At 43.9% G+C, this 23,856-nt stretch overlaps 1 protein-coding gene and 1 long non-coding RNA gene across 2 annotated transcripts in view; both read right to left on the bottom strand.

Annotated features, from left to right (window-relative positions):
* Positions 1-2,354: 2,354 nt before the first annotated feature.
* On the bottom strand, positions 2,355-3,569 carry LOC109279545. The gene is made up of 2 exons (XR_002086230.1): positions 3,415-3,569; positions 2,355-2,564 (listed from the first exon to the last, which is right to left on the bottom strand). It is a non-coding gene; the product is annotated as an uncharacterized LOC109279545 (long non-coding RNA).
* A 350-nt stretch (positions 3,570-3,919) lies between these two features.
* The window catches only part of PSMD1 (proteasome 26S subunit, non-ATPase 1), a gene marked incomplete at its 5' end in the record, with an annotated part of 71,903 nt that continues 51,966 nt past the window's right edge, over positions 3,920-23,856 (bottom strand). Inside the window, 6 exons of the mRNA XM_009282445.1 lie at positions 3,920-4,045; positions 5,902-6,048; positions 8,389-8,481; positions 10,092-10,184; positions 11,922-12,091; positions 17,341-17,443. Of these exons, the coding sequence (XP_009280720.1) occupies positions 3,920-4,045; positions 5,902-6,048; positions 8,389-8,481; positions 10,092-10,184; positions 11,922-12,091; positions 17,341-17,443 (732 nt within the window). The remainder of the gene's footprint in view (positions 4,046-5,901; positions 6,049-8,388; positions 8,482-10,091; positions 10,185-11,921; positions 12,092-17,340; positions 17,444-23,856) is intronic.

The following is a 23,856-nucleotide window of genomic DNA, read 5'->3' as shown; positions in this document are numbered from 1 at the left end:
CAGATTTGCAGTGTGGCCGTCACCTCTCCTCCTTCACGCTGCTAATCCATTTGCTTCGCCCTTTAACCAGCAGCCACCTCTGTCGACGCTCCTCAAGCTCCTCTCCCCCCTCCCCTGGACTCCTGTCCAGGACATTCTCCCAAGCAAGGAAAACGCAGAGCAGCCAGGGGAAAAAGCCAAAGACAGTGGACGCTTTTCTGCGTGCGCTCTCTCTGCCGTGTCAATCCTAAACCACGCAGTTCCCATGTGCATTTACACAGTGAAGACAAAACGCAGCGAGTGGCAGAGCTGGGGAAGTGAGGACAGGCCAATTCCCAGATGTCCCTCCTGGTGTCCCCAGCCTGGCACGCATGGCCTTTTTCTTCCACAGCCACCACAAGCTCCTCTAAAAATCTGACTGCCCGAGTGTAACCTTACCATGTGGCCCCAGAGTAGCAGCTCAGAAATCAGGTTGGGGCTATCTGAGGTTTTTACATTTGCTTGTGCCAAGGGAGCTCTGGGAAACATCACTGCCAGAGGCAGGAGTGGTCTTACAGGCACAAGAATATCATTTAGCACAAGGATCAAGTCTCCTGGATGGTGCCCCAGGCAGTACACGGCTCAGTGGGAACTGCTCTGCGCGTACAGATTTACACAGCCACACTGAGAACCAAACCTGTAGCAAGCGCCAGGAATACACTGGCTACCCTGAAATGTCTGTTATAGTATGAAAGGGTTGGCAAAATGTCCTGTGAATAGAAGCAGACTGTTCACAGCTCAGCCAAGGCATCAATATCAGACTTCAGGTCCTTCTGAGGCAGCTATTCCCAGCATTCCTACTCGGACTCCAGAAATCTCCCAGCGATATCTGGCTGTCCGGCAGGTTGCTGAATGACCTGAAATGATTTTTTTTTTTCCTTCTCCTCCCAGTGTCCTCCCCTTGGCACAGTATTTTGTAAGATGACACAAGGCATTACTAACAAATTACCTGAAAAACACCACATACTACACTGGTTGGCATCAGCAGAACACGCAGGAGTAAGGGATACAGGTACCCATTCCAAGGGAACAGATTCCAGCACCAGAAAGACTCCCATAATGTACATTGGTCCAGCTTCTGTTTCTTGCACCACAACACCAGGTCTCACTTTGAATGACCATGGGATTGGAGCAGCGATTCCCTCTTTGTTTCCAGTTTTACTGACAGTAACATTGTCTGTAGCCATTTCAGGTTCACTCTTGGCTCTGCTCCAAGGGAGAACAGATCCGGGTCACATTGAGAACAGCAAGCTCTGACCAGCACCTTTACTGAGACAACATTTCAACCTCACGGCCTTCTGACTGAAGCCTAGGACTCAAAATTGCCTTTCAGTCCCATATCTCTGCTCTGTACTGCTTAAGCTCTGCAGAGAACAAAGGCAGACTATTCTATTGCTATAGTAACATTCACCAAAATAAACCATCTGCTGGAAAAGCTCCCAGGCACTACATGCAAGATTTGTCTTCCATTATTACCAATGCACATGAGCTTGTGGTATGTTCACATGGAGCAAAATATTCCCAGCATACATGCAATAAAAACCTCATTCTGTTTAAGTGCTGTTTGAAATGACGGAGCTTCCCCCAGCATTTGGCTTACAGCTGACCAGGGCCGCAGTCTCCAGCTCGCCGGTGATGCACCCTTTGAAACGTTACAGCCCAACAGGTGAAGGGCTGGCTGGGCCGACAGCGAACGGTTGAGCTGCATTCTTTCCTTCTGACTGCTGCTCGTTCCATACCCCTGACTGTAAATCCCTCCCTGGCTAACGATGCGCATCAGTGTAACAACTTGCATGTCTGGATTCACCCCATCTAGGCCCGTAATGTATTTCTAGCTGCCCACTCACATCAGCCAGTATGTTCATATTTGGTGAACCCAGTAAAGGCACACAGGAAAAAAAAAAAGGGATTCTGTGAAACAGAGAAACATGCCCTATCACTAACACCCAGAGCCCTTCTGTCAGCCCCATACTGTCACAGGAAGACCAGGATGAGCAAGGGGGGAGATCGGTGCAAAGTCAGTATCACAGAGGTAATGTGGAAGCAGACCTCATCTGGACAGCTGCTGGCAAGCAGACCCGCCCTCTCTGTAGCATCAGAGCTACGGCTGGGCCAGGCTGGAGTTGGTGACCTTGCTCAGCCTAAAGGAGTGCTAGAGAAAGCAGAGATGTGCACAGATCCCAGCGACTCTACAGAGGAGCAGAGTCAGTCAAGCTTTGCTAGAGGAAGATGCACAACTTGGGTCTAGATTTTAACATTTCGGGTAAGCGGAAAAGAATGTTGTTAGGCTTCCTTTTTTTCTTTTTTTTTTTTTTAAAGCAGCAGCTTTTCTGTCAAGAGTTTTTAATATATTTATTTGAAAACAAGGTTTTGTGAAAGAGTACACTAAATAGCATATATCTGTTCTTCAGCCATAAAACACGGAATATCAGCTTTAGCTCAGCACAGATTGGGGTTGCATGCACTGAACAGCAGATCTTGATAGGAAGGTCTTCATGTCTGTCTTTCTGATATCAAGCATAGTGTCTTCTTTAGAGGACATGATCCTGGAGGAGGGGGAGAGAGAAACCAGAAAAGCAAACGGATTTAAGTAAGGCTTCTTGTGGTTGGCCCCACACACTCACCCGAGCCTGCCACTGACGCAACATTTACAGTTTTTAAGCAAGGAGTTTGTTTTCCTGCCCATCCACCAATTCAAGTGCATAATCTTTGCTCTTGGGAGCACTGGGACATGCCAGCCCATATTTGGAAATAAAGCAACTGGGTTTCTGCCTCTCAGTGAGAAACTTGCACTTCAGTTCAGGCACTTTAACCAAGGAACCTGAGAACTGCACTATTCATTGCCTGGAACAGATCTACAAGGATCCTTAAGTTGGGCTCAGAGAGCATCACAGAGCCCGTGACCGGAGTGTCTTTAAATTCTGCTACGAACTGCTGGGAAGACAAGACAACCCCAGAAAGCAGAGTAGTAGTTCTCTTTCGACCAATCCTGCCACACTGCCATATCAAGTAGATGACAGCTTTGTTACATAAACCACTTGTCCCTCTGGGACCATCTTTCATGAGCTGATTATTCCCAGCTCAGCTGTTGCCTGTGACAACAACATGCACTGCTCTAACTCTGCCCAGCGAGGCTCTACTCAAGAGTAGCCAAACCTGCAAGATTAGAGACCAGATCCAGTACGACTGGGTCAAGCCTGATGTGGAAGAGTGGATTTCTCCTTTATTGCTGCCAAACTCTTCAAATCGGGACAGAGCGTATGTTTCTGAATCTGGCGCAGAAGCCGTCAAAGAGCTAAAACAAGAGTGCTGGGTCCTGGCAACTGCTTCAGTTGATCCAAAGCGGCTTTTCCTTCATTGGGATTAATAAAGGTGACTCTGCATGCTACACTGTACCTCAGGTCTTAATCATCAATGTACTCGAAGGGCTCTGGTGGTTCAGGTTCCTGCTCCTCTTCCTCAATCTTCGGACCGTGAGCTGCCACAGGTTCAACCAGCTCCTCCATATCCTCACTGGTGTCCTTCAGAATGATGATGCCTCCGATGGAAAGCTGCAAGACAAGTGCAGCGAGCATTAGAGCTGCTCACCTCTGCCTTGTGGTGCAGTGTTCGTGGCCACAGTGTTTATCCTAGGCCATATGGGTTCCTGCTCCTCTTCCTCAATCTTCGGACCGTGAGCTGCCACAGGTTCAACCAGCTCCTCCATATCCTCACTGGTGTCCTTCAGAATGATGATGCCTCCGATGGAAAGCTGCAAGACAAGTGCAGCGAGCATTAGAGCTGCTCACCTCTGCCTTGTGGTGCAGTGTTCGTGGCCACAGTGTTTATCCTAGGCCATATGAGACACCTCAGCAGGAGTGAGTTTCAGAGAGCAAAGCGTCTGACACCCACCCGGATCTACCTAATATGGTGGTTCAGGTTCCTGCTCCTCTTCCTCAATCTTCGGACCGTGAGCTGCCACAGGTTCAACCAGCTCCTCCATATCCTCACTGGTGTCCTTCAGAATGATGATGCCTCCGATGGAAAGCTGCAAGACAAGTGCAGCGAGCATTAGAGCTGCTCACCTCTGCCTTGTGGTGCAGTGTTCGTGGCCACAGTGTTTATCCTAGGCCATATGAGACACCTCAGCAGGAGTGAGTTTCAGAGCAAAGCGTCTGACACCCACCCGGATCCCTACCTAATAGGGGGATGGAACAGACAGAGCCTATCCAGGCCACCTTTTGTATTGCCACTATCTAAGCCTCAGTTCGACAGAAAATGGCATCTGGATTCACAGCTTTACCCCAGCCCCAGTCTGGGGCTTCCACATGGAAACTAATTGAACCTAATTGCTTTATAAGGCTCATCTTTTCAGGGCAACAAAGCTTAGTGAAGCCTCTCTGTGTAGCCACCTCCCAGGAGGCTATCTGAAACAGAGACTAATCTGATCACCAGCTTCCACCAACTGAGGAATCCTATTAGCAGAACCTCGTAAAACAAAGGAGAATTAATTACAAAGATCACAACCAAACATCCTGGCAGGCTAAAGCAAATCGGTGCGTCTCCAGGACTGAAACATGAGGTGCAAAGAGGCAGTGCTGTGTCACGCCTGGCTGGGATCAGAGCTTTGGCCACAGCAGGATTAAGGCTATAAACAGCATTTCAAAGAAGCCTTTTACTCTGGCGTTCCCCAAAGCAGAGCAAAGCTCCACAACAGCTCCGTTTCGAAAGCCTCCTTGGTTACACATCCTAATCCCAGAAAAAAACCTGCACTGTTCTGTTCTCTTCAAAACCTATTTGGGGGGGGTTGAGGCAGGAAACTGCACTCCCCTCACCAAGGACTCGGCTTCTTTTGAAACTGAAGCAAACAGCTACATACGTCCACATTTCAGCTGCATGAGTGGACACTTACTGGACCACATAGCAAACTTCCCCATCCAAATACTACTTGGGTCACCTCCTCTCTTTAAAGGGTAGAAACTGAAAAATCCTTCCACAGCTATGCTGAAGGAGACGTTTCAAAAGGGGACGATGCACAGAGAATTCCAATGTGCTGATGGAATTCCAGGAAATCCATTTATTAAAAACACGACTATTTTCCTGGAAAAAATATTACTACTTCTGAACACCATTTTCCCATGCATAATCCTGCAAAACGGGGAAGTCAAGGGTGTTATTTCTTGAACAAAAATAAAGGCCAGAAGAATTTGCCAGGAGATTTAGAGGTCAGGAGCAAGCTTATTAGCTTTGCAATATATTTGAGCATCTCACAAAAGACAGTTACCCCTTGGGCTAATGCTAAAAGGTCTTTTTCATTCTCCATCTGACAATCACATGCTATCTCTTCTCTATGTTAACAGGAGATGAAAGCACTTTTCTAAGGTCAGATGTAACTGAATAAGAAATCTGTTTAATGAAGAAAAATACTCCATTTAGGTACAAACCTCACTGCAGAATAATAAAGCCCCAACACAAGTCCTAATGTATTTCATTGCTTTGACAATGAGCCTGTACAACTTCTCAGCCCACTGTAAAGATCATGGCTCAGTCTTTAAGTCCCCAGCAATGTCATTAACACAAAGAGTATATGTCTGATTGATATCCAGGTTACAGCATTTGATGTACGTAGAAGAAGAAAGAAAAATAAAGCAGTGTTAGCATGGTGAAAAGGTTTGCAGCAGCTCTGGCTTTCCCCCAACTAGAACTGCATGTGATCATTTGGAGAGAGGGACATTAAAAAGCAAATATGACAACAGTGAAGTTGCAAATCTCTACAACACATTGCAGTGATGCGCCAGCCATGAGTGGCATTCTCATGTACACACAGAACTTCTGGGTCCTTACGCACACGCCCAGCACTGGGAACGCTCTGTCAAGTGCACAGACTAGGAAGGTGACACTTACTGGTTTGAAAGGCTGGTATCGGCAGCTCTCTGTCATAGTGAGAACTTTGAGCTGAGCAGGCATGACTCTGGCTGGGTTGTCCAGAAGCTGGAAGTTGGGTTCAGGCTCTTTTTTCTTTTCTTTTTCATCCTTCTTTTCAGTCTCATCCTGTGGAAAGGGAGGAGAACATCAACGTGATTTTAACAGTAGTCTCTAGCCCTTTCACAGTTCAGGAGGGTAAGGTACAACCTGCTACTCTTAACACAGGCAGCAATTCCAGAGCATGGTGAGAAGCCATCCTCCTGCTGAGGAACAAGCTAACACGTATCTATCAGCTGGCACAGGCAATGCCAGCGTGGTTCTAAGTACGCTCATCGTGGCAATGCCTCGCTCTCAACTGCAGATGAAAATAAGTTCAACAAGAGGTGGCAGTGGAACAGTTTACCTCTGGCTTCCCTTTCTAATATTTCCTCTGTAAACTCACCACTTTTTGTTCACAACTGAAGATTCTTTAATATCATTACTAAGCACATGAAAATTGCCAAAAGCTGCCCTTGTATTCTCGCAGCTATACAGCCGTCACTGACAGCAGCTCAACCAAAATGACTCGACCTCAGTGACTCCCTAGGGAATTGCAGTTAAATCCTCCTTTACCAATGACTCAGCAGCTGGAGACAAAAGCTCAGAAAGAAAAAAACACAGCATCCATTACGTACTTAAGAACATGGATCATGTTTTCCCTCTTGCTCGGGAACATCTGAGTTGCAAACAAAAAAGACTGCAGAAAAGATGGAAACAACCAATAGGAAATGATCAGGAACACGGCGAAATGCATGGCACGTCCTGTAACAGCAGACAGGACTTTCTCTGGCACAGTGACTGCTTGTCGCTGTGCAGGTCTCTTGGAAGCTATGGATTGCTAGTCATGTAACAGGCATAAAAGAAAAAGAGGAAAGCAATTATACCTCTAAAACATTAGGACAATAGCAAAACACTCGACTCAAACACAGCAGGTGGCAGCAAGCTCCCTTTTTACTATCCTCGTTTTTCTGCTCGATTCAGCCAAGAAAACTTTTCAGATGTCTGGAGCGTACACGCACACAGACACGACATGTAAATCCCTTCGAATATATTGCTTCCTCTCAACATCCGTACTTAACTGTAAGTTGTAGCAATTTTAGAAGAAACATGCATCTGTTCAGCACATTTTGCTTAGTATAAGAATAATACAATGAAAAGGCAATGTTTGATGACAAGGAAACATTGATAAAAGAGCAAAAAGACAAAAAACAGAGACTCTACCTTGCACGCATGAGATGATTCATTTTCTGAGCCAACTGTATAAAGTTCAGTGCCTACAACATGGCTGCATTTAAGTAGGTCTCGGAAGGTTATTTTACACATACACCTTTGATCTTAGGCCACACTCCCTTCACATACCATTTGTGTGTTTCTTTTTGAAATTAAAGAGGGAAAAATTTTGTGACCCCATTGCTTTTCTCACATAGACGTTAAAGTAGAATCAGAAAGGTTTCTACTGAGCTTGTCAGCATAACTCATTTTCAGCTTACAGTTGTTCTTGGCATATCTGCATCCGTTAGCAGAGCACAAAAGGAAGGGTCCTTTGTCAGGGTACGGCAAGAATTTTATCTGCCAAGTTTTTTCCAAATTACAGCAACCACCAAGAATTCATTATCCAGCCATTTCTCTATCCCTCAGTTTGCTCCAGGATGACACATTATTCACAGATGACGATGACAAGTTCCACTGTGAGGTCTATGAGCTGAAAGAAATCATCAGAGGACCAAAGCAATCACTGTAACTACTGAGCAGTGTATGGATCCTGTGCTCAAAGCTCAACTGGTCCTGAGGCGGGTGTGAATAAACATTTGGCATTTTGATAGATGAGCAAGGCACGTAAGAAATTGCTGCCAAAAAGGTGAACGTTTCAGAATGGGGGGTTAAGCATTTGCAAAACCAGAAAGTTTAAACTCTTCAGTGCTCATAACTGAATTAGACACCATCAAGCAACTGCTACAACACTGAGTTCTTTTTAAAAGGTCAGAGGTACCAAGGACATGAAATTATTAAGACTTTTTCCACATTAATAAGAAAAGTACATGGATAAGAGATAAAATTCCCTTGGTCTAGAAACAGTAGGCAATGAAATAATGCACAAAAGGTTCATGCAGTTAAAGGCACATAAATTTGTCAAAACAAGCTTCTGCCTTTAAGGAAGTCAGTTACAATATCGAGGAAGATTTATTTCTCAGAAATAATGGCTTCATAAATAATACCACCTCTTGCCTTTAACAGCGCGCACACACACACAGAGTAAAGGTGCTAACCAGTGTATGCAGTACACTGAAACGTGTGTTAATGCTTTGCTCAGAACTAACACAGGTGGCAGGGCGGACAGCGTTAAGGGGGTGCCAGCTTTCATGACACACCTTCCACATTTATAAGGGGGGGGGAAGAAGACATTTAAGTTTCAATGTTTGCACCTACCACTTCCATCTTCTCCTCTTCCTTCTTCTCTTTCTCCTTCTCCTTTTCCTTCTTCTTGGCTTTTGCGGTGATGGACAGCACAGCAGTGGAAACCTGGATATGTCAACAGAGGAGGCATTCAGCATGACTGCAACACTGTACGCTGTGCTTCAGCTCCCCAGGCAGGGGAACAAAGGGGAATCAGTGTTAGGTCAGTTCTCAGTGCAGGTGTCAATAAGATCAATTCCACTTCCTACCCACTGCTCTGTTTAAGAGACAAATACACCACCGTCAAAGCAAATAAATGGCACAGATGGGACAAAAAAATGCCATGAATGCAGACTGGGTCCAGCCACTTATGCAGAAGGAGAGCAAACTTCCTAATTTAGAGATTAATCATTACTGTCTGGGTCTCTATATGAGAGGTTTGTTTGTTCATTTTTAACAGAGCAACAAATGGAATTCTTGTTACAGGAAAACCCATTGCCAGAGTCTCCAAGGTAAAGAAACATGCATATAGATACTCTTTAGAATGACCTAAAGCTGTTCCACTGTCTTAATCAGACCGCTGTACTTCTCATTGATCTAAAGAAGTGGATATGCAAAATGCCCTGTGGAGGAGCCCTCAGGAGACTTTGGCAATCCTGAGCCAGAAAGTACCCAGAAGCAACACTCGACTACAAGAAGTCAGCATGTCTCCCTTCCAGTGAGCACATCTCTAGCCACACTAACTGTCTCTGTAAGGCAGTAACTTGCTCAGAGGGGCAGGGAGCAACCGCTTTGTCATGTTGCTGGTGAGGCTTTCTAGGCTAAATGTGGGCTCTTGGCACATTTTAATTTTGGCCAGGGAAGTTTAAAAGAGAAAGGATTTGTCCAATTCCCATCCTATTCCAAAGGTGAGAAAGCAGCTATGAGCAGTGAGCTTTGCCTTTCATCAGAGTTCATTTCTGGGTTCCTTGGTGGCTCGGAAATCTGTCTTGCCCAGCATTCAATTCTGGTAAAATGTTTTACAGTTTTCACACAACGTCATTCATCAGCATGACACACCTGAGGTCTCCACTGCTGCAATTGCTCTCTAAGGGCTGCTCTGCCTGCTGCTGCGGTCTGCTCAACAGCTTTTACCATCTTACGCCAGGAGACAAATTGCTTCCACTATTGTCCTGCTTGTCATCCCATAGGTCTCATCTCTTTCGTTTGAATACCTAGATATTCTCAGTTCCACACTTACCTTTTTGCAATCCATGGGCCCGACAGCTATTATTCTAGCACACGGGCCCACTGCCCTGGGCCCAGGTACACTTCTGTCTTTCCATATGGGACTATTTGAGAAGTGTCCCACCTAATATTCTCAATGTTTGCACTGCAGCAGCATTTTGAAGCCCAACTCATGAACAAGGACCCCTTTGTGCTTGGTGCTGCACAAAGACGATACACACATACAAATCAGTAGGGCATGGAAAACAGTTTTATTAATCAATGCTTCTGTTCGATCACTGGAGACAAGGGAGGTTCCAGTGACTCAGTAGCACAGCAGTTGTATGCCATGATCAGCAACAGTCCCAGGCACAGCAGGAAAAAATAGCTAGAATTCTCTTTCAGAGACAATAGCGCCTGCCAATTTTTCTTTCTCTCCTTCGATTCCCTGTGAGTGCCACCAAAGTCAATGTTTATACTAGGAGGGAAAAGGGGTTAGTCTTTACAACACAGAAAGCTAGCCCAAATACCTTTTCTTTCTCCTTTTCCTTTGGTACCTCAAGAGGTGGGGGATAGGCAAATGTGGACGGCTTACAGTTGGACTTGTACTGGACTTTCGGCATCTAAGACAAACAGTTAAAAAAATTGTTAGAGACGAGAAAAGCAGGGGAAAAAAAATCCACAGCAGAATAATTACTTTAGCTTCATTTTCCTTCCAGCAGAGACAAACACAGATCCTCTAAAGAATACAAGCTTCCCCTTTTCCCCCTCCGGAAGCTGAGAAACTGTTATCAGTGGCAACAGTTCAGCTAGAACAATGTTATTTAATTATTCTATAATTCAACTCTGGCAAGCTCTCCTAGCCTTCTCCATACACTCCACGCTATTCACACCATGCTTTGTTTTCATTGTTTCGAAGCTTTTGTGGTTTTGATGTTGTTGCTGTGCCTGCTCCTATTAACACAAAATTGGTTTAAGATCTAAGTGAAGATCTGCTCTGTCAATGCACACTAGGGCAAACCAAGCACTGCCTGACATTCACCTCTTGCAAAAGGACAGTACGTTTTGGGGGTGGGTTACCAATGTCACATATTCTCTTACTCTTGGCTACTTAAGCGAGGGCAGAAAGCATCTTTTGACAGCCAATCCAAATTCTTAAACTGAATTAATTTCTGCAGTATCTCAACTCTCTTCCTTTATGACACACCACAGCGCAACAATAGAACAGGGACTGCTCTGAGGAAGCAAGGTGGGTGTGGTGCAGCCCATAACATACATCCAGCCTGTAGCTGGCTTTAGCATACAAGCCAAGTTATACAACATAACCTCACCTACAGCCGTTTGGGCTCTCTGGAAACTCTAAAGGATGGGGAGAGGGAGTCAAAATGGCAGCGCAGCCAAGCAGCGAAAAGGGTGCTGAGCCTGTCACCGCTGGGGAGGTGCAGAGACAAGCAGCAACCCAACCTCTGTGAAGTATTCAGGACAGAGAGGGGGGATAGGGGGGCGGGGGAAGGGAAGGCATTTTCATGCAAACATCTCTCTTCAAACAGAGCGAGCATTTTGAGCTGTGTGTAGACTGACTCGATGCTCAGCCTGAGACAGGTGGAGAAGAGCAACGCAGAGCCACAAGGTTTCAGTCCAGGGGCTGCAGTCCAGCAAGCTGGATCAGTCCCACAGAGGGACTCTGAGAGCAGCCCAGCCCTGTGCATGCTCTGTGCATCACAGAGTAAGCCTGCAGCAATGACAGGAGGGGGCTGCACACCCCTGCGCTGCCACATTCAGAAGCTTTTTTGTGGAAGTTACGAGCTCAGTTCTTCGGCACAGGAGACCCAGCATGGTCCACAGCTTGCAGAGGCCATACCACAGCTGATCAGCTGGAAGAACAGATGCAGAAGAAAAGTGCAGTACCCACGTCTGCTCAGTTTAATGTTTACTCCCCAAGGAATCCAAACAAATACTGTTTTCCCACTGCTAGCTTTCCTAGGGGAGAATATCACATAATTTATATGGGAGGGCAGGGGGGCGACACACTTTTTTTTTTTTTTTAAATAAGCTTGACCTTCTAGAGTGAAAATGGGGTGGTCTCTGCCCACATACACTGACTAGAGTTCCTTTCTTTGTAAGCTACTTTGAAGTAAAGGGGTCAAAGTCTGCCCTCTACATTTTTCTTGTCCCTATTGCCACCACAAGTTCTGCAATTTAAGCCTGCTTTTCAGACTTGTTCCAGTTAGCACCTTTTCTGGTGCCAACAAGCTGGAGACATATAAACACCACCAACAAATCCATGCACACCCCTCCCAGACCACTTGAGTCTTCCAAGCAGCTATCAGCACCTCTTCTCCGCTCTGCTCATTACGTACCTTAAGATCCTTGTTAAGGCCAATGACGCAGGTTGGGGTGAAAGCCAGCGACAAGAAGTGTGACAGGGGGAACCAGAACCAGAACTGAGTGAAGACCAGAACCCCCACCACAGAAGGCATGTGCGTATGTCCCGTCCTCGACTGCAGCGAAATAGTTACGTTATGGCCCCCTGTACGGAATCATAAATGAAATATGTTAGTTAATGCATTCCTGGGTACTCCACAAAGACACCTGAGCAATGCGTCTCTAGAACAGCTGCTGTGAAGGGGGCTACGCAGTGCAAGCCAGGCCATAATGCTGTCAGGTCTCTCCTCTGGAATACACCTCCCTCCTTCACTGTGATCTCAGCTTACGCAGCAAAACAGACAGGCAGCGTAACAACCAAACTGCTCCATCTGCTAGATATTACCCAAACACAATCAATGAATACACAGCCCTTCCACGCTTATTTTGCCAGGATACAGGTTAAACAAAAGTACAATTCAGAAGGCAGGGAGAGGGGAAGAAAAAGGCAAACCTTTGCCATAAGCAGTTTTAAAACATCGCATATAGATGATCCGCAAGACAAGACTCACAAGGAAAACAGTGCATATAAAGCAGTGCATACAGAAACTTTTCTTTTTGTGGCTGCCTCCCTGAACTGTCAGTTATTCAGAAGAAATATGCCTAGGTTTTTATCCTACACCATCTCAGTAGAAAAAAAATGTAAACAGCAGCAACTTCAGAAGTTGCTTCTAGAGGTTATCAATCTAAGCAGCAAAGAGACAAGCTCCTGCAGTCTTTGCAGCAAAATTAAATCTCTGCCAGACAACCAAGTCTTAGCTTTGTACTTGCAAAGCACAGACCAAAACAACTCCATATGTTGATGTAGTGCAGAAACATCCAGCTAGAAACTAAATTGAGATTGGGCTTGCAGACAGAGTGAGAAAGTGTTAATCTGATCTTCAGTCTTCTGATGAACGCAGTGAATTGAGTTGAAGAGGGCACCAGGCAAGTCCATTACTGCTGACATGACCAGGTGCAGGGAGGTTAACTTTGTTAAAACACAGACATCCACTCGTTGCAAACTCAGGGTGCTTTATAGCTGAAAATCCCAAACTGGAGTAGCAGTCCTCTGCCTCACACAAACAGCCACCTTGATAGGGCCACGCAGCAATGGAGCTCTCTGAGTTTTGAAGACAAGCAAAACTAATTTTTGCTGCCAAAACTAATGAAATCCCTGAATGAAGCAGTAATCTCATCTTAGGTATCCATCAGTGTTAGTCCCAGGAGAAGCAGTGGAAGATGGAGGATTTTGATGCCCTCCTGTACGATACCCTGCATACATACTATCTCCTTGCTTTTCCTTTTGTGGTAGCAATAGATCTCCTGCTGTTTGACTAGAGAACTCCTTTCCAGCCGCCTCTTTGAAGAAAGGCAATGATATGGTCTCAATCTTTCACTGCTGCTAGGTCTGCTCTGCTTCTCATTATTTTCCCCCGATACTCATCTCCCACCTTTGTACTTGAATTTGCCACAGCATTAAGGAGGGGCTGCCTGAGGTCTTGTGCCATCCATAAACATGTCAAACACTGCACACTCAAATTTCTGGTCTTCTCCCCCATCTTTACTTTGAACTTTTCTTCACTGCATCACTGTATAAGGGCCAGGTCAGTAATCTGCAGATATTCTGCATCAAGCAGCCCAGTGAATGTTGCACAAGCAGCTTAACTAGACTTTATCAAACTTTTGGTCTTTAATTTTCAGCATTTATTTTAACCTTTAGAATTATATTACTCGATCTCTGGAATTTCCTGGATGAGTAACAGATTTCATACTCAGAAGATGCTGTCATGCTACTCCTTTCTGCTGTTTTACGCCCACACAGAGCCCACTCTCACTCCCAGGGTTTTGCAGGGAGCAGGAAAGGTGGGAGACATGATATTGCACAACTGTGTTTTATCTTCATGATTAAGTAGCAGCCCTGACAACCTGGAAGGGAACACATTCCAGATCTTTGGCTGGATGGATGAAAGCTGTCACATGATGCCTGTAAAAAAAAATCCAAAAACACACATGAAAAATTTTCAGGGCTCCTTAGGTAGTACTGTAGGGTCCATCTCCCAGAATTCACACTGCTACTGTGGCAAGGTTTGCTGGAATTAAAGTGGCTGTTCTAAAGGCTATGAGGATTTGCTGGCTCAAGTTTAATGTCAGTTAACAAGAGCGGGAGTGCAGCAAGCAGACACCGATGATTTACATTGATAAACTCACTCTTTACATAGTCATGGTGGCACTTGGTAATACTCTGGCCGTGTAGCCCAGGACAACACACCAGCACAACAGTCATTAGATAAAGATGCTTTGTGGACCTTGGAAATTAGTTTCCAACCCTGGCCTAGGCAGCATCCCATTTTCAAACAGTATCACACTGTTTCTTTCTCTGTCAGCAAAGACCTATAATCAGCTTCATCTATGTAGTGAACGAAGATGACCTGAACTGTTAGCAGCAGCACAGAAAAGTCAAAATCTCACAGGACGAGCCATCAAAACCCCAGCAGAGTTGACTTCAGCGTGTGCCAGCGACCTGATTCACATGGGCAATGAAACACAAGGTAGCTCTAATCTAATGGACAAAAACATTAGCACAGGATAATGGCTTTTTTCCAAACTACCAGAAAGGTAGACACAACTTTACATGAAGAGCTCATGAACAGGGACAGGCAGGAGGAAGGTGGGAAACAGTAACACCGAATTCAACACGTGGGAGAGCAGACCTTATGCATCAAAGTTTATTTTTTGTACTAAAGTCTTTAACATTGAAAATATAACACATCATGAGAGATGCATATTTGGAGAAACAGCAATGAGGAGATAGGCAACTCCTTCCTCTGTAATTTGGATGACACTTTCTTTTTCATCCCTCATTACAAATGTCTCCAAACTGTGGAGAATCCAGTACATTCACCATCAGGCTGTCAACAGCTTCTTTGGCTTCAGCCTGCACTGCTTCAGCCTACACCCTGTCCCCAACCCATTGCACTGCTGACCCCACTCAAACCTTTCCTAAATATCGAGACAAGGATTTTCCAGATATACTACATAGATATTTGTGTAGTGACTGCCGCTCCTCCTTTTTTCTCACTGATTGAGAAATGTGGCCTTAAGAACCAGAGAAGATACCTAGAGTCCAGAGGGCAAAATAGTTTTCAAGCAGGTAAAACGCTGACATCTAATTAGATCAGTATATCCCTTTTGTAGCTCACATTTACAAACACATACCCCAGAAAATAAAGCATATTGATTTTGCAAAGAACAGAAAGGGAGTCATCGGCCTGGAACAAGAGAGCATGTTTGTACATGAAGGGGAGCATTATAAAAGTTCAGAGGTTTGGGGGGAAAAAAAAAATCCCTAAGTTAAATTTAGAGTGTCTACATTTTTATTATTTTATTAAAGAAGTAAAAATGTAGCTGCTGGGGCCTAACAATTAGACAATGACCAAATTCTTCATTTCCACTTCAATGCTCCCAAGGTACCCTCCTCCTTCCATAAAACCACCAGCCTAATGACCGCCTCATTGTCAGAGCAAAAAACCCACCCCCAGTGCATCACTTCCTAGTCGTGCACTGGAAATCTTGCACTTTTAATCAAAGCCTGTCATTGGAAGAGAATTATATTTTTCTCCTTCCCCCACAAAAAAACCCAAACAAACCCAAACTCAACTGCCCCAACTGTGGCAGATGACACAAAGAACCTTTTCTTCCTGGTAGTGATAATTAAATTCTATAGCTCATTGTTTCAGATAAGCACTTGTAGTTGTATGGGAGAGATAAAAAGAATTTATTCTTTTAAGAGGCTCAAATGAAAGTAGCAATAGGTTAAGAAAGGGTAGTTCACAGCCTTCTCCCAGCTGCTCAGCAAGAAATAGAGGTTAAAGTTGGCACAGATTCACATGTAGTTTATCAAAATTGGATGCTTCTGGTTTCCAAGTCATTATACAATACATGAGTGACACAGGAAGCAAATAAGCTTTTAGCTGCATTTTTATGATTTAATCTTAAAGGTCGGAATTCGAAGCAGGTCTGTACCGCTGAGAGAAAAATCTCTGAGCCAGCTGGGCTCTGGCTTCCCAGCAACACAGTACAAGTATGCAAACGACCAAAATTATTCTAACAGTCTTGTGCCAAGAATATCGCTCGGTCTGAGCTCCAGGAGGGTACCAGTACCTGGGAGGCAAGAAAGATAAAGAAGGGGGTTCCTGTTGCTGTCTTCTCTGAGTAGTCCTAGTCATAGAGCACAGAGCAGCCTGACTGCCACGTGCCCACCAAGAAGAGAGCTTTTTAAGCATGCTTCCACACAGATAGGTGCAGGCAGCCCTAAGTTTTTCTCCCCCCACCACATGGCTTGGAGATGTAGTAATTTCATACAGACACTGTGTAACCACAGTGCATTGTGCTGTGCTTAAGCCGTGCCGCAGAGACAAACGCGAGACTCCTTTGCTTATGTGACTTCAGGACTAACCTTGATCTCAAGAGTACAGGGAAAACCAGCTTGTTTCTACCTACCACAGGGAATAAGGAGGTGCATGGCAAGAAAAGGCCACAGCACGAGACCAGATGGGAGAAACTGTGTTTGGAAGCTTGGAAAGGGGGTGCTATTGACACACAAAGCACTGTACAAGTCTTAACTCCAGCAGAAGGAAAAATTCAAAACAAAACATTGCCTGTCCTCTTTGCTTACAGAAGCCTTCCTTAATAGGCCTTGCAATTCAGCCCTTGTGAAACGCTAATGCCTTTAGAGAACCCTATCCCTGGCTCAACATTTAGTCATTAACACTCATGAAATGAGGTTTCCTCCGCTAGAAAAAGGTAGTAGTCTGTGAAACTGAGTCTTCTGAAGTAACACTGATGCAGTTAACTATGCTTCCCTCTTTGTGCAACACCTCTCTTAATAATCAGGAAAGAGGCAAAATCTAGTTATTAAGAACATATTTAACACCATATATATATTTTTAAACTGGTTATGACAAGTTTTAACAGAAAAAGCAAAAAATGAGGACCGGATACCACAAGGTTTCCAAATTCCTGGAGCAGGTGCTTACTTAGAAAAATAAAGAAGCAACGTATCATGCTATAAATCAACATTTAGGGTGACAAAACAGACTTAGAGCAAAAAGATCGTATTTGTCCAGACTTCTGGACACGAATTCTGCCCCAATGACTGGGTTGAGTCTCTCCTAACAGAAGCACACTGATACAAGCTGAAACTACAGAACAAGATTTATTAGCTAAAATGACTTGAAATTTGAGATTTCTTGCTACTATTACACGACAGGCATAAAGCCAGCACCTCATCTCCCAAATGAAATTTGCTATTACAGCTATTGTAGCCAAACAAGTTTAAGCAATTTTGACTGCTTTAAATGTTTGGGGAATTACCTGCATCCAAAATGCCTTGTGCCAGGATTGCTCCAAACTTTGCCATAACATCATCGTGCTTATCATTGATCACTTTGGAATAGAGCTGTCTGAACTGGCTGACCTGGATTAAAAAAAAAATAAAAAGAAAAAAAAAAAAGAGAGAGAGATTATAAAACTGACTGCATGAGTCAAATATTCTGTCTTTAATGGAAGCATCCTGGATTTCTGCATCCTAGGATGACATTTGTCTTTTCAACGGCTTTAGTCACTGGTGTTACAAGTCATCCCACTAATAATTAATTACAGAGGTTTTCCCCACTTGAAGATACCCATATAGCGATTTTAAAATAGTCAGGATGGACATGCATTTCCAAACCACATTTTGCAGGCCTTACAGGAATAGCCTGAGAATCTCTGGAGCGTCACTGGAATAAAAGACCAACTGATGAGTTTGTAGCAAGAACTATTATACATTCTTAGGTGCGTGACACTGCACTTTATTAAATTTCCTCCAATTCCTACTGCTGAAAACCTCAAACCTATTCTGTTTTTCCTGTACAATATTTCTGCTGTATTGATAATGCCCCTATGGTGCATCATCAGCAAATTTTGCTTTGCTACTGCACTCCTACCTTTTAAGTGAAAATCATTAATGAAAATATTTAATAAAGTAACAGTTTATTGTGGTGGACATACCATGGCATATCTTAAGCACACATTAGTACAGGAAATTGCTAAACCTTTGCTTATATTATCATCATTGCTTCAAAAAGCTTCGTCTTTCACTGGTTCACTAAGTGTTGAAGAGACAGAACAGTATCACATCCAGCAATATCTAAGGCTTTATCACTAATTAATAACTTATGTCTTTTAATATATACAGTGGAGCAACAATACAGCTCAAGTAATTTTTATAGCTGAAAAAGCAGACCAGGAAATCCCCATCTGCAACGCAGTCAAAACCTGGGAAGCTGCAGCTGCAGCCCATCCACAGCATATCTGGAAGAATCTTTTATACCTCTTCCCTAAGCTAATTTTAATCCAGATATCCATGTGACATTTTGTTTTAATTTTTTCTGTTTTCATACTAAGCCCTCACTTGACATGCTCAAAAGCAAAGGAGGTCTTTTCAAAAAGGCTCCTTCCAAGATGTCTTGAACTAGCTTCTCCCCACTACTGGTCCACTTTGTTGCTGGTATTCCAAGTCCTCTTCCTACATCTGCAGCCACAGATGAGAGGACAAACTCCTCAAGGCAGTAGGGCCAGACACAGCCACCGGAGAGACAGAGCAGTTCCTAGTATTGCAAACACAGTTAAAGTTTCCAAGTATAAAACCCTAATACCAGACAACCCCCTAGCCACTTTTCACATCCAAAGAGCACGTGCCTCTCCAGGGACACTCAGTAACAAGTGTCCTACCTTTCAGCTGTGGAACACACTTAATGTCTGCTGTAGGCAAAGAGGCCAAGCTTCAACACCACTAGGCACGTACTCTTGCACAGCCTCTGATGCTTCCAGTGCCTAATTGTACCAGTGGAGGAGGCTTAAACGCTGACTGCGACACTCAGGAGGTCCTTCTGGCTGATAAGGGCACCCAGCGAACAGCAGGTACCCCGTCCATGCAGGACACTACAAGCTCCAGAGCTGTGCTAAGGGTGGGCAGCACTGAGCACCAGGAGCAGCCTTTAGGCATCACTCCTAGCACGTGGCTTGTCTTGGGGTGTGCTGGGGAATCTCAAAGCGCTTACAGAAAGAGTTTTCACACCCGTGAAAAAAACAACCATTCATACAACTGGGTCAGTGACACGAGAACTGTTCTGGGAACAATATTTTGTTAAACTGGGATTCATGAAGGTAAAAAAAAAAAAAGATAAAAACAGAACAAAGAGCTGACTGAGGGGATAAATCAAACTGCAGGGGTTTCTCAGCAAAGTACGAGATCAGATTCCCCAGTAAAAGCACATCAGAGCCATGAGGTAATCCTAGCAATAAATTTCACCACATTTCGTGTGTGAATTTTTGACCAGAGGCAGTAAGAAGTTGAGACTCTGCCTTTGAGAGATTATGTCCAACGTCTGGGATGGAAAGACGACAGAGGTTGCCTCTCCAACCCTTGAGCATTACACCCAAGAGCCGCAACACTGCTTGGCAGCCCTATACACTTCAGTGAACACTTCAGATTAAGACCTCATGTTTTCTGCAAAATAGTTCTCAATGCACGTTAACTCATCACACTGCTTAAAACACAGGTGGCCTAAAGGAAGAGACACACTCTGGTCAATACCTTTCCTGCCTTCGCTCTTTCAGCCACTAACCCAGCTGTACTACTTGTCACCTCAACTCCTTCAGCACTGATGGCATCTAACCTGATAAGATTTAAACCAGACTGTGACAGCGAAAGACACCAACATTCATACGAATAAATCATGACCTCCTAAACACGACTGAATTAAAATTACTTTATTTGTTTCACACAAATGGACAGTCTCACAACCGTGATGCACCAGAGCTGCCAGCCACTTTTAAACAGGAGCAGCGAAGCTGAGCAAAATGATACTTCTCTGGTAGAGCAGGAGGCATTTATTAAAACTGACAGAGGAAAAACAGCAGCTATTTCCATTTTTCAGTCTAAGTAAGTCCAACAATTTGTGTGCTAATATTAGTTCTCTATTCACCAATTCCCCTTTGCATTAAAAAGTTTTTAGTTACTAGTCCCTGTCCCCAAAAGGAGGTGACTTAAATTTCCTTGCATTTATTAAAGCTAAGAAAAAGGAGCAACGTACATTTTCAGGGCAGCCACACAGACAGATGTGTGGCAGGGAGATACTGCACACACAATACAGGGTTTATTCTGGATATACTGACCAAACTCTGCTCTTGCTTCACTCCATTTATGCTTTTTCATGCTCTCCCAATTTTTATTTATAAAAGCTTACACTGAGGTTTACACATTCAATATAAATAGTTTTTCTTACGCCTGACCTCTTGTACACTAGAAAAATACCTTAGTCTGCATTTGCAACCTGGAATGGGGCCTTGTGCAGTATCAAGGGCAACCACATGCAGACTACGTGAACCAAAGCCTTCAGATATTATTTGGGACAGACACACAGAGACACAGAAGCAACATGTAAAACTATTCCTCTGGTTGAGCTGAGTAGTAGGATTCCAGTGCCTCTGTTTAGAGCACATCATTCCTGTGACTCTGGGCTCAGCTTCTGGGTTTGGAATATTTATAAAAACAGATGGATGTTACAAAGCTCATTTGGTGAACTCTAATCTGGAATTTACACCGTAACCAAATCTTCCCAGAACAAAATCCTGGGTGAAGCGAGGAGACATTCAGCAGAACTGCTAATGTTCACGCTGGCATCTGAAGTCTGATGGAGCAGCACCTCGGAACAGAGGGCAGAAACGCCTCGGTCAGGAAAGGCAAGGCAGGGCTAGCAGGGGAAGTCATCCACCCCCCCCCGATCGTGGCACGCTGCCCCTGTGAGCACCCTTTCCCTAATATGCCTTCCACAGCTCCTACTCGTATGTACATTAGTCCAGAGCAGATGAACAAAACAGCCGGGCAACAAGCCCACCAGGAACCCACCAGCTGTGGCACCAGGACACTGTGCAGGGCAGCGAGCTAACTGGGACAGCGACAACTGCAAGGGACCCAGGGACAGAAACCTGGCTGCTAAACCTGAGCAGATCAATTGCCACCTCTCCAGGCGACACAGACAGGTTACAGCAGGGACTCAGCTGAGCGCAGGCGTTCAATGAACAAGCGCTGAACAGCTACAATAAGAAATAGTCCTTATACCCTCTACTTATAAAAATACAAAACATGTAGTGCCATATCAAGAGCGTTCTGCTTTCAGATAAATTCTGCATACCTGTGCATTGTGAGCCATGGACCACTGCTAACCCTGGAAAAATGTATTGAGCAAGCGAGCCCTTTCCAAAGTTTTACTTTAACATCAGTGGAAGCAAAATTTTCTATAAAAGAGTGGGGAAACTACCCCTCCTGGCCTTAGGGACGAGGCAAAGCCAGATCAAAGGACTGCCTCAACACTCAAATGCACGGTAGGCCTGCATGCTTATTCAGGATCTTCCTATAAAGCAAATGTTTCACAGGAATGGGATTTTTGACTGGATCAGGTCCCAGCTGAAAACCTTCCTTGCTGCTGGGGAAAGCCTGCTTTGGCAGCTCTAGCTGTAGTGGTTCAGGAAGGTATTGTCCTCACGTGGAGCCACTGCTCCATCTCTTTGGAGAGAGGAAGAGCGGTATAGACAAAAGCTCAGTCCTGCCTTTGCTGTTGGGGCACTCACCTCCTACAGAATGGAGCAAGATGTCAGACAGTAATTTCTTAAGCTGTTGAAGCAAAATCTGCCAGAGTTTGTCTAGTAGAGCCCTTTAATCTGCTACTGTTTTTCCTTCAAACCACAGCAACAAGCACATCCCAAACTACTGAATAGGTTTATTTAATATGCTTCGAAACCCACAAGCTCTGTTTCTCCCTTGAAATATTCAAGCACTTTAAAAATTTGATAGCATTTGGAAATGCTATCAAGAAATTTATTTGGGCGACTTCCAGGAGGAACACTAAAACGTAGGCAGTGACTCATTTCATCTTTACTAACAATACACACACACCATTCCGATAATTACTGCTGGCCAAAATGGCATGCCACTGATTTCAAATGAAGCCAAATGTGCAACCTTGCAAACACTGAGGAAACAACACAGGCTTGAAGACATGAGAATGATACACCACCATTTCCTACCACAAACCCAAGGGGCTGTCATTTATCAGGTTGTTTACCACTTCTCCCGCCACTGGTCAACATGCATGCACATGAAGTCCATGAGATTGTTAAGAGTAAGACTTAATAAACAGTTAACTAAGGGAAACAGTGGCAGGTGATGTGCATGATGCTTTTTGCAAATGCAAGTTCTTAAGAACAAGAGTATTTAGGAATCTGTTTTTAATAAAACAGGTTTTAAACTGTTTGCATGTTCTATCTTCTTCAAAAGTTGAAGTTATTCTGCATATGCTTCCTCTCTTGAAAGAGCATACAGTATGCAGAAGCATCTACTAACAGGCTTACATGAAGGAATGTGAAGGTGCTACTAGAATATAGCAAAAATAATTCTTGCATCCTAGCAAGACCAAGCATTTCATCATGGGGGGGGTGGGGGGGGGAGAGCAATCTGGTCCTGGTTTCTTCACAACATCTTAAAGATAATAGACCAAGATGATCAAAGGAGGATTGAGAAAAAGCCTTGACCTTGCTTATTATCTTCTCATTTTGCCAAGATGACTATCCTAACACAAAAACAGGAAAAAGTAAATTCAATTCAAGATGTTAGACACGTAGTTTGCCTCCAAAATTGCTGTCCTGATTGCCCTGCAGGTCACAAATACATAATGAAGTTGTCATTGATTTCTGTTACAATGATCTCATCACATCTGTAATTTAGGATTCCATTTCACAAAATAAACTTGTTATTGTTCTATATCCTGCACTAATATGGTTCTTAAATGTATCAACAGAGGTCAGGAAAAATCTGAAACACAAGAATTGTGTTTCAACTCCAAAGAGGCCAAATCAGCTTTACACAAGATTTGCTACTCCTTTTGGCACTTAAGCAACTTGCAAGTTCAAGGGACCTCCATATAATGACAATTCTTTATTTAAACTCTTTATTTAAATTTAAACTCTTTAAATTATTTGTTTAAATAAAGAGTGAGCACAACAAAGATGACGACGAATACAAAGGCAAGAGGACAGCAAAAGTGATTCAAAGGCACACATCTACATTCTCTCACAACAAAAATGGTTTCTTTTAAACCAAAATACTTTGATTCTTAAACCTCTGTTTATTGCTGGCATTTCAGCATTGCAACACTCAGCTCTCAAAACTCTGAAGTTATTTTATTCCTAAAAAATCTAAATCTATTCAAAGGAAGATTGCTTGCTACCATCTTCATCCCAAATTATCACCAGAGAATTTAATGTCCTTCTAACCCAAAGCTCACAAACAAGAAGTTTACAGAAAAAAACACCAATCCCAGAACAGACAAAACTGAAAAGTAATGACAGGAAGCTGGTCAGACTATACATCACAATCTTTATTAAAATCACCATCTCTCACATGCAAAGCATTATGAAGTATTTAGCAGCAGTGAGATGATGATACATAAAATTTAGCTTCTCTGTAACCCCATCAAGACTACATGTACCGCTTGTGGGATATGAAAACCATCATGTTCCTCTTACTAGCTGCTTATCCAGCAATGCAAATACTCACATACATCAGGTTAGACACTTTGGCACATGGTGCACCAGCATGCCACTTAGGAATCTAATCAGATCAAAATATGTCACTGTAATCCAAAAATGGCTAGTTTTCTGAACTCCACCCTTTCGCATCAGAGTAAAGTAATTTCAGGCTGGCAGAGAGCTCCAAAAAAAGTTTCCCATGGATAATAAAGAACTTAATTGGCAGCATATTCCTCAAAATGTTCCTTTTACTTTTGA

The sequence above is a fragment of the Aptenodytes forsteri genome, unplaced genomic scaffold (genome assembly GCF_000699145.1).
Source record: "Aptenodytes forsteri isolate BGI_AS27 unplaced genomic scaffold, ASM69914v1 Scaffold404, whole genome shotgun sequence".
In the NCBI taxonomy this organism is placed as follows: Eukaryota; Metazoa; Chordata; class Aves; order Sphenisciformes; family Spheniscidae; genus Aptenodytes; species Aptenodytes forsteri.
This window is presented reverse-complemented; position numbering and strand designations above follow the sequence as displayed.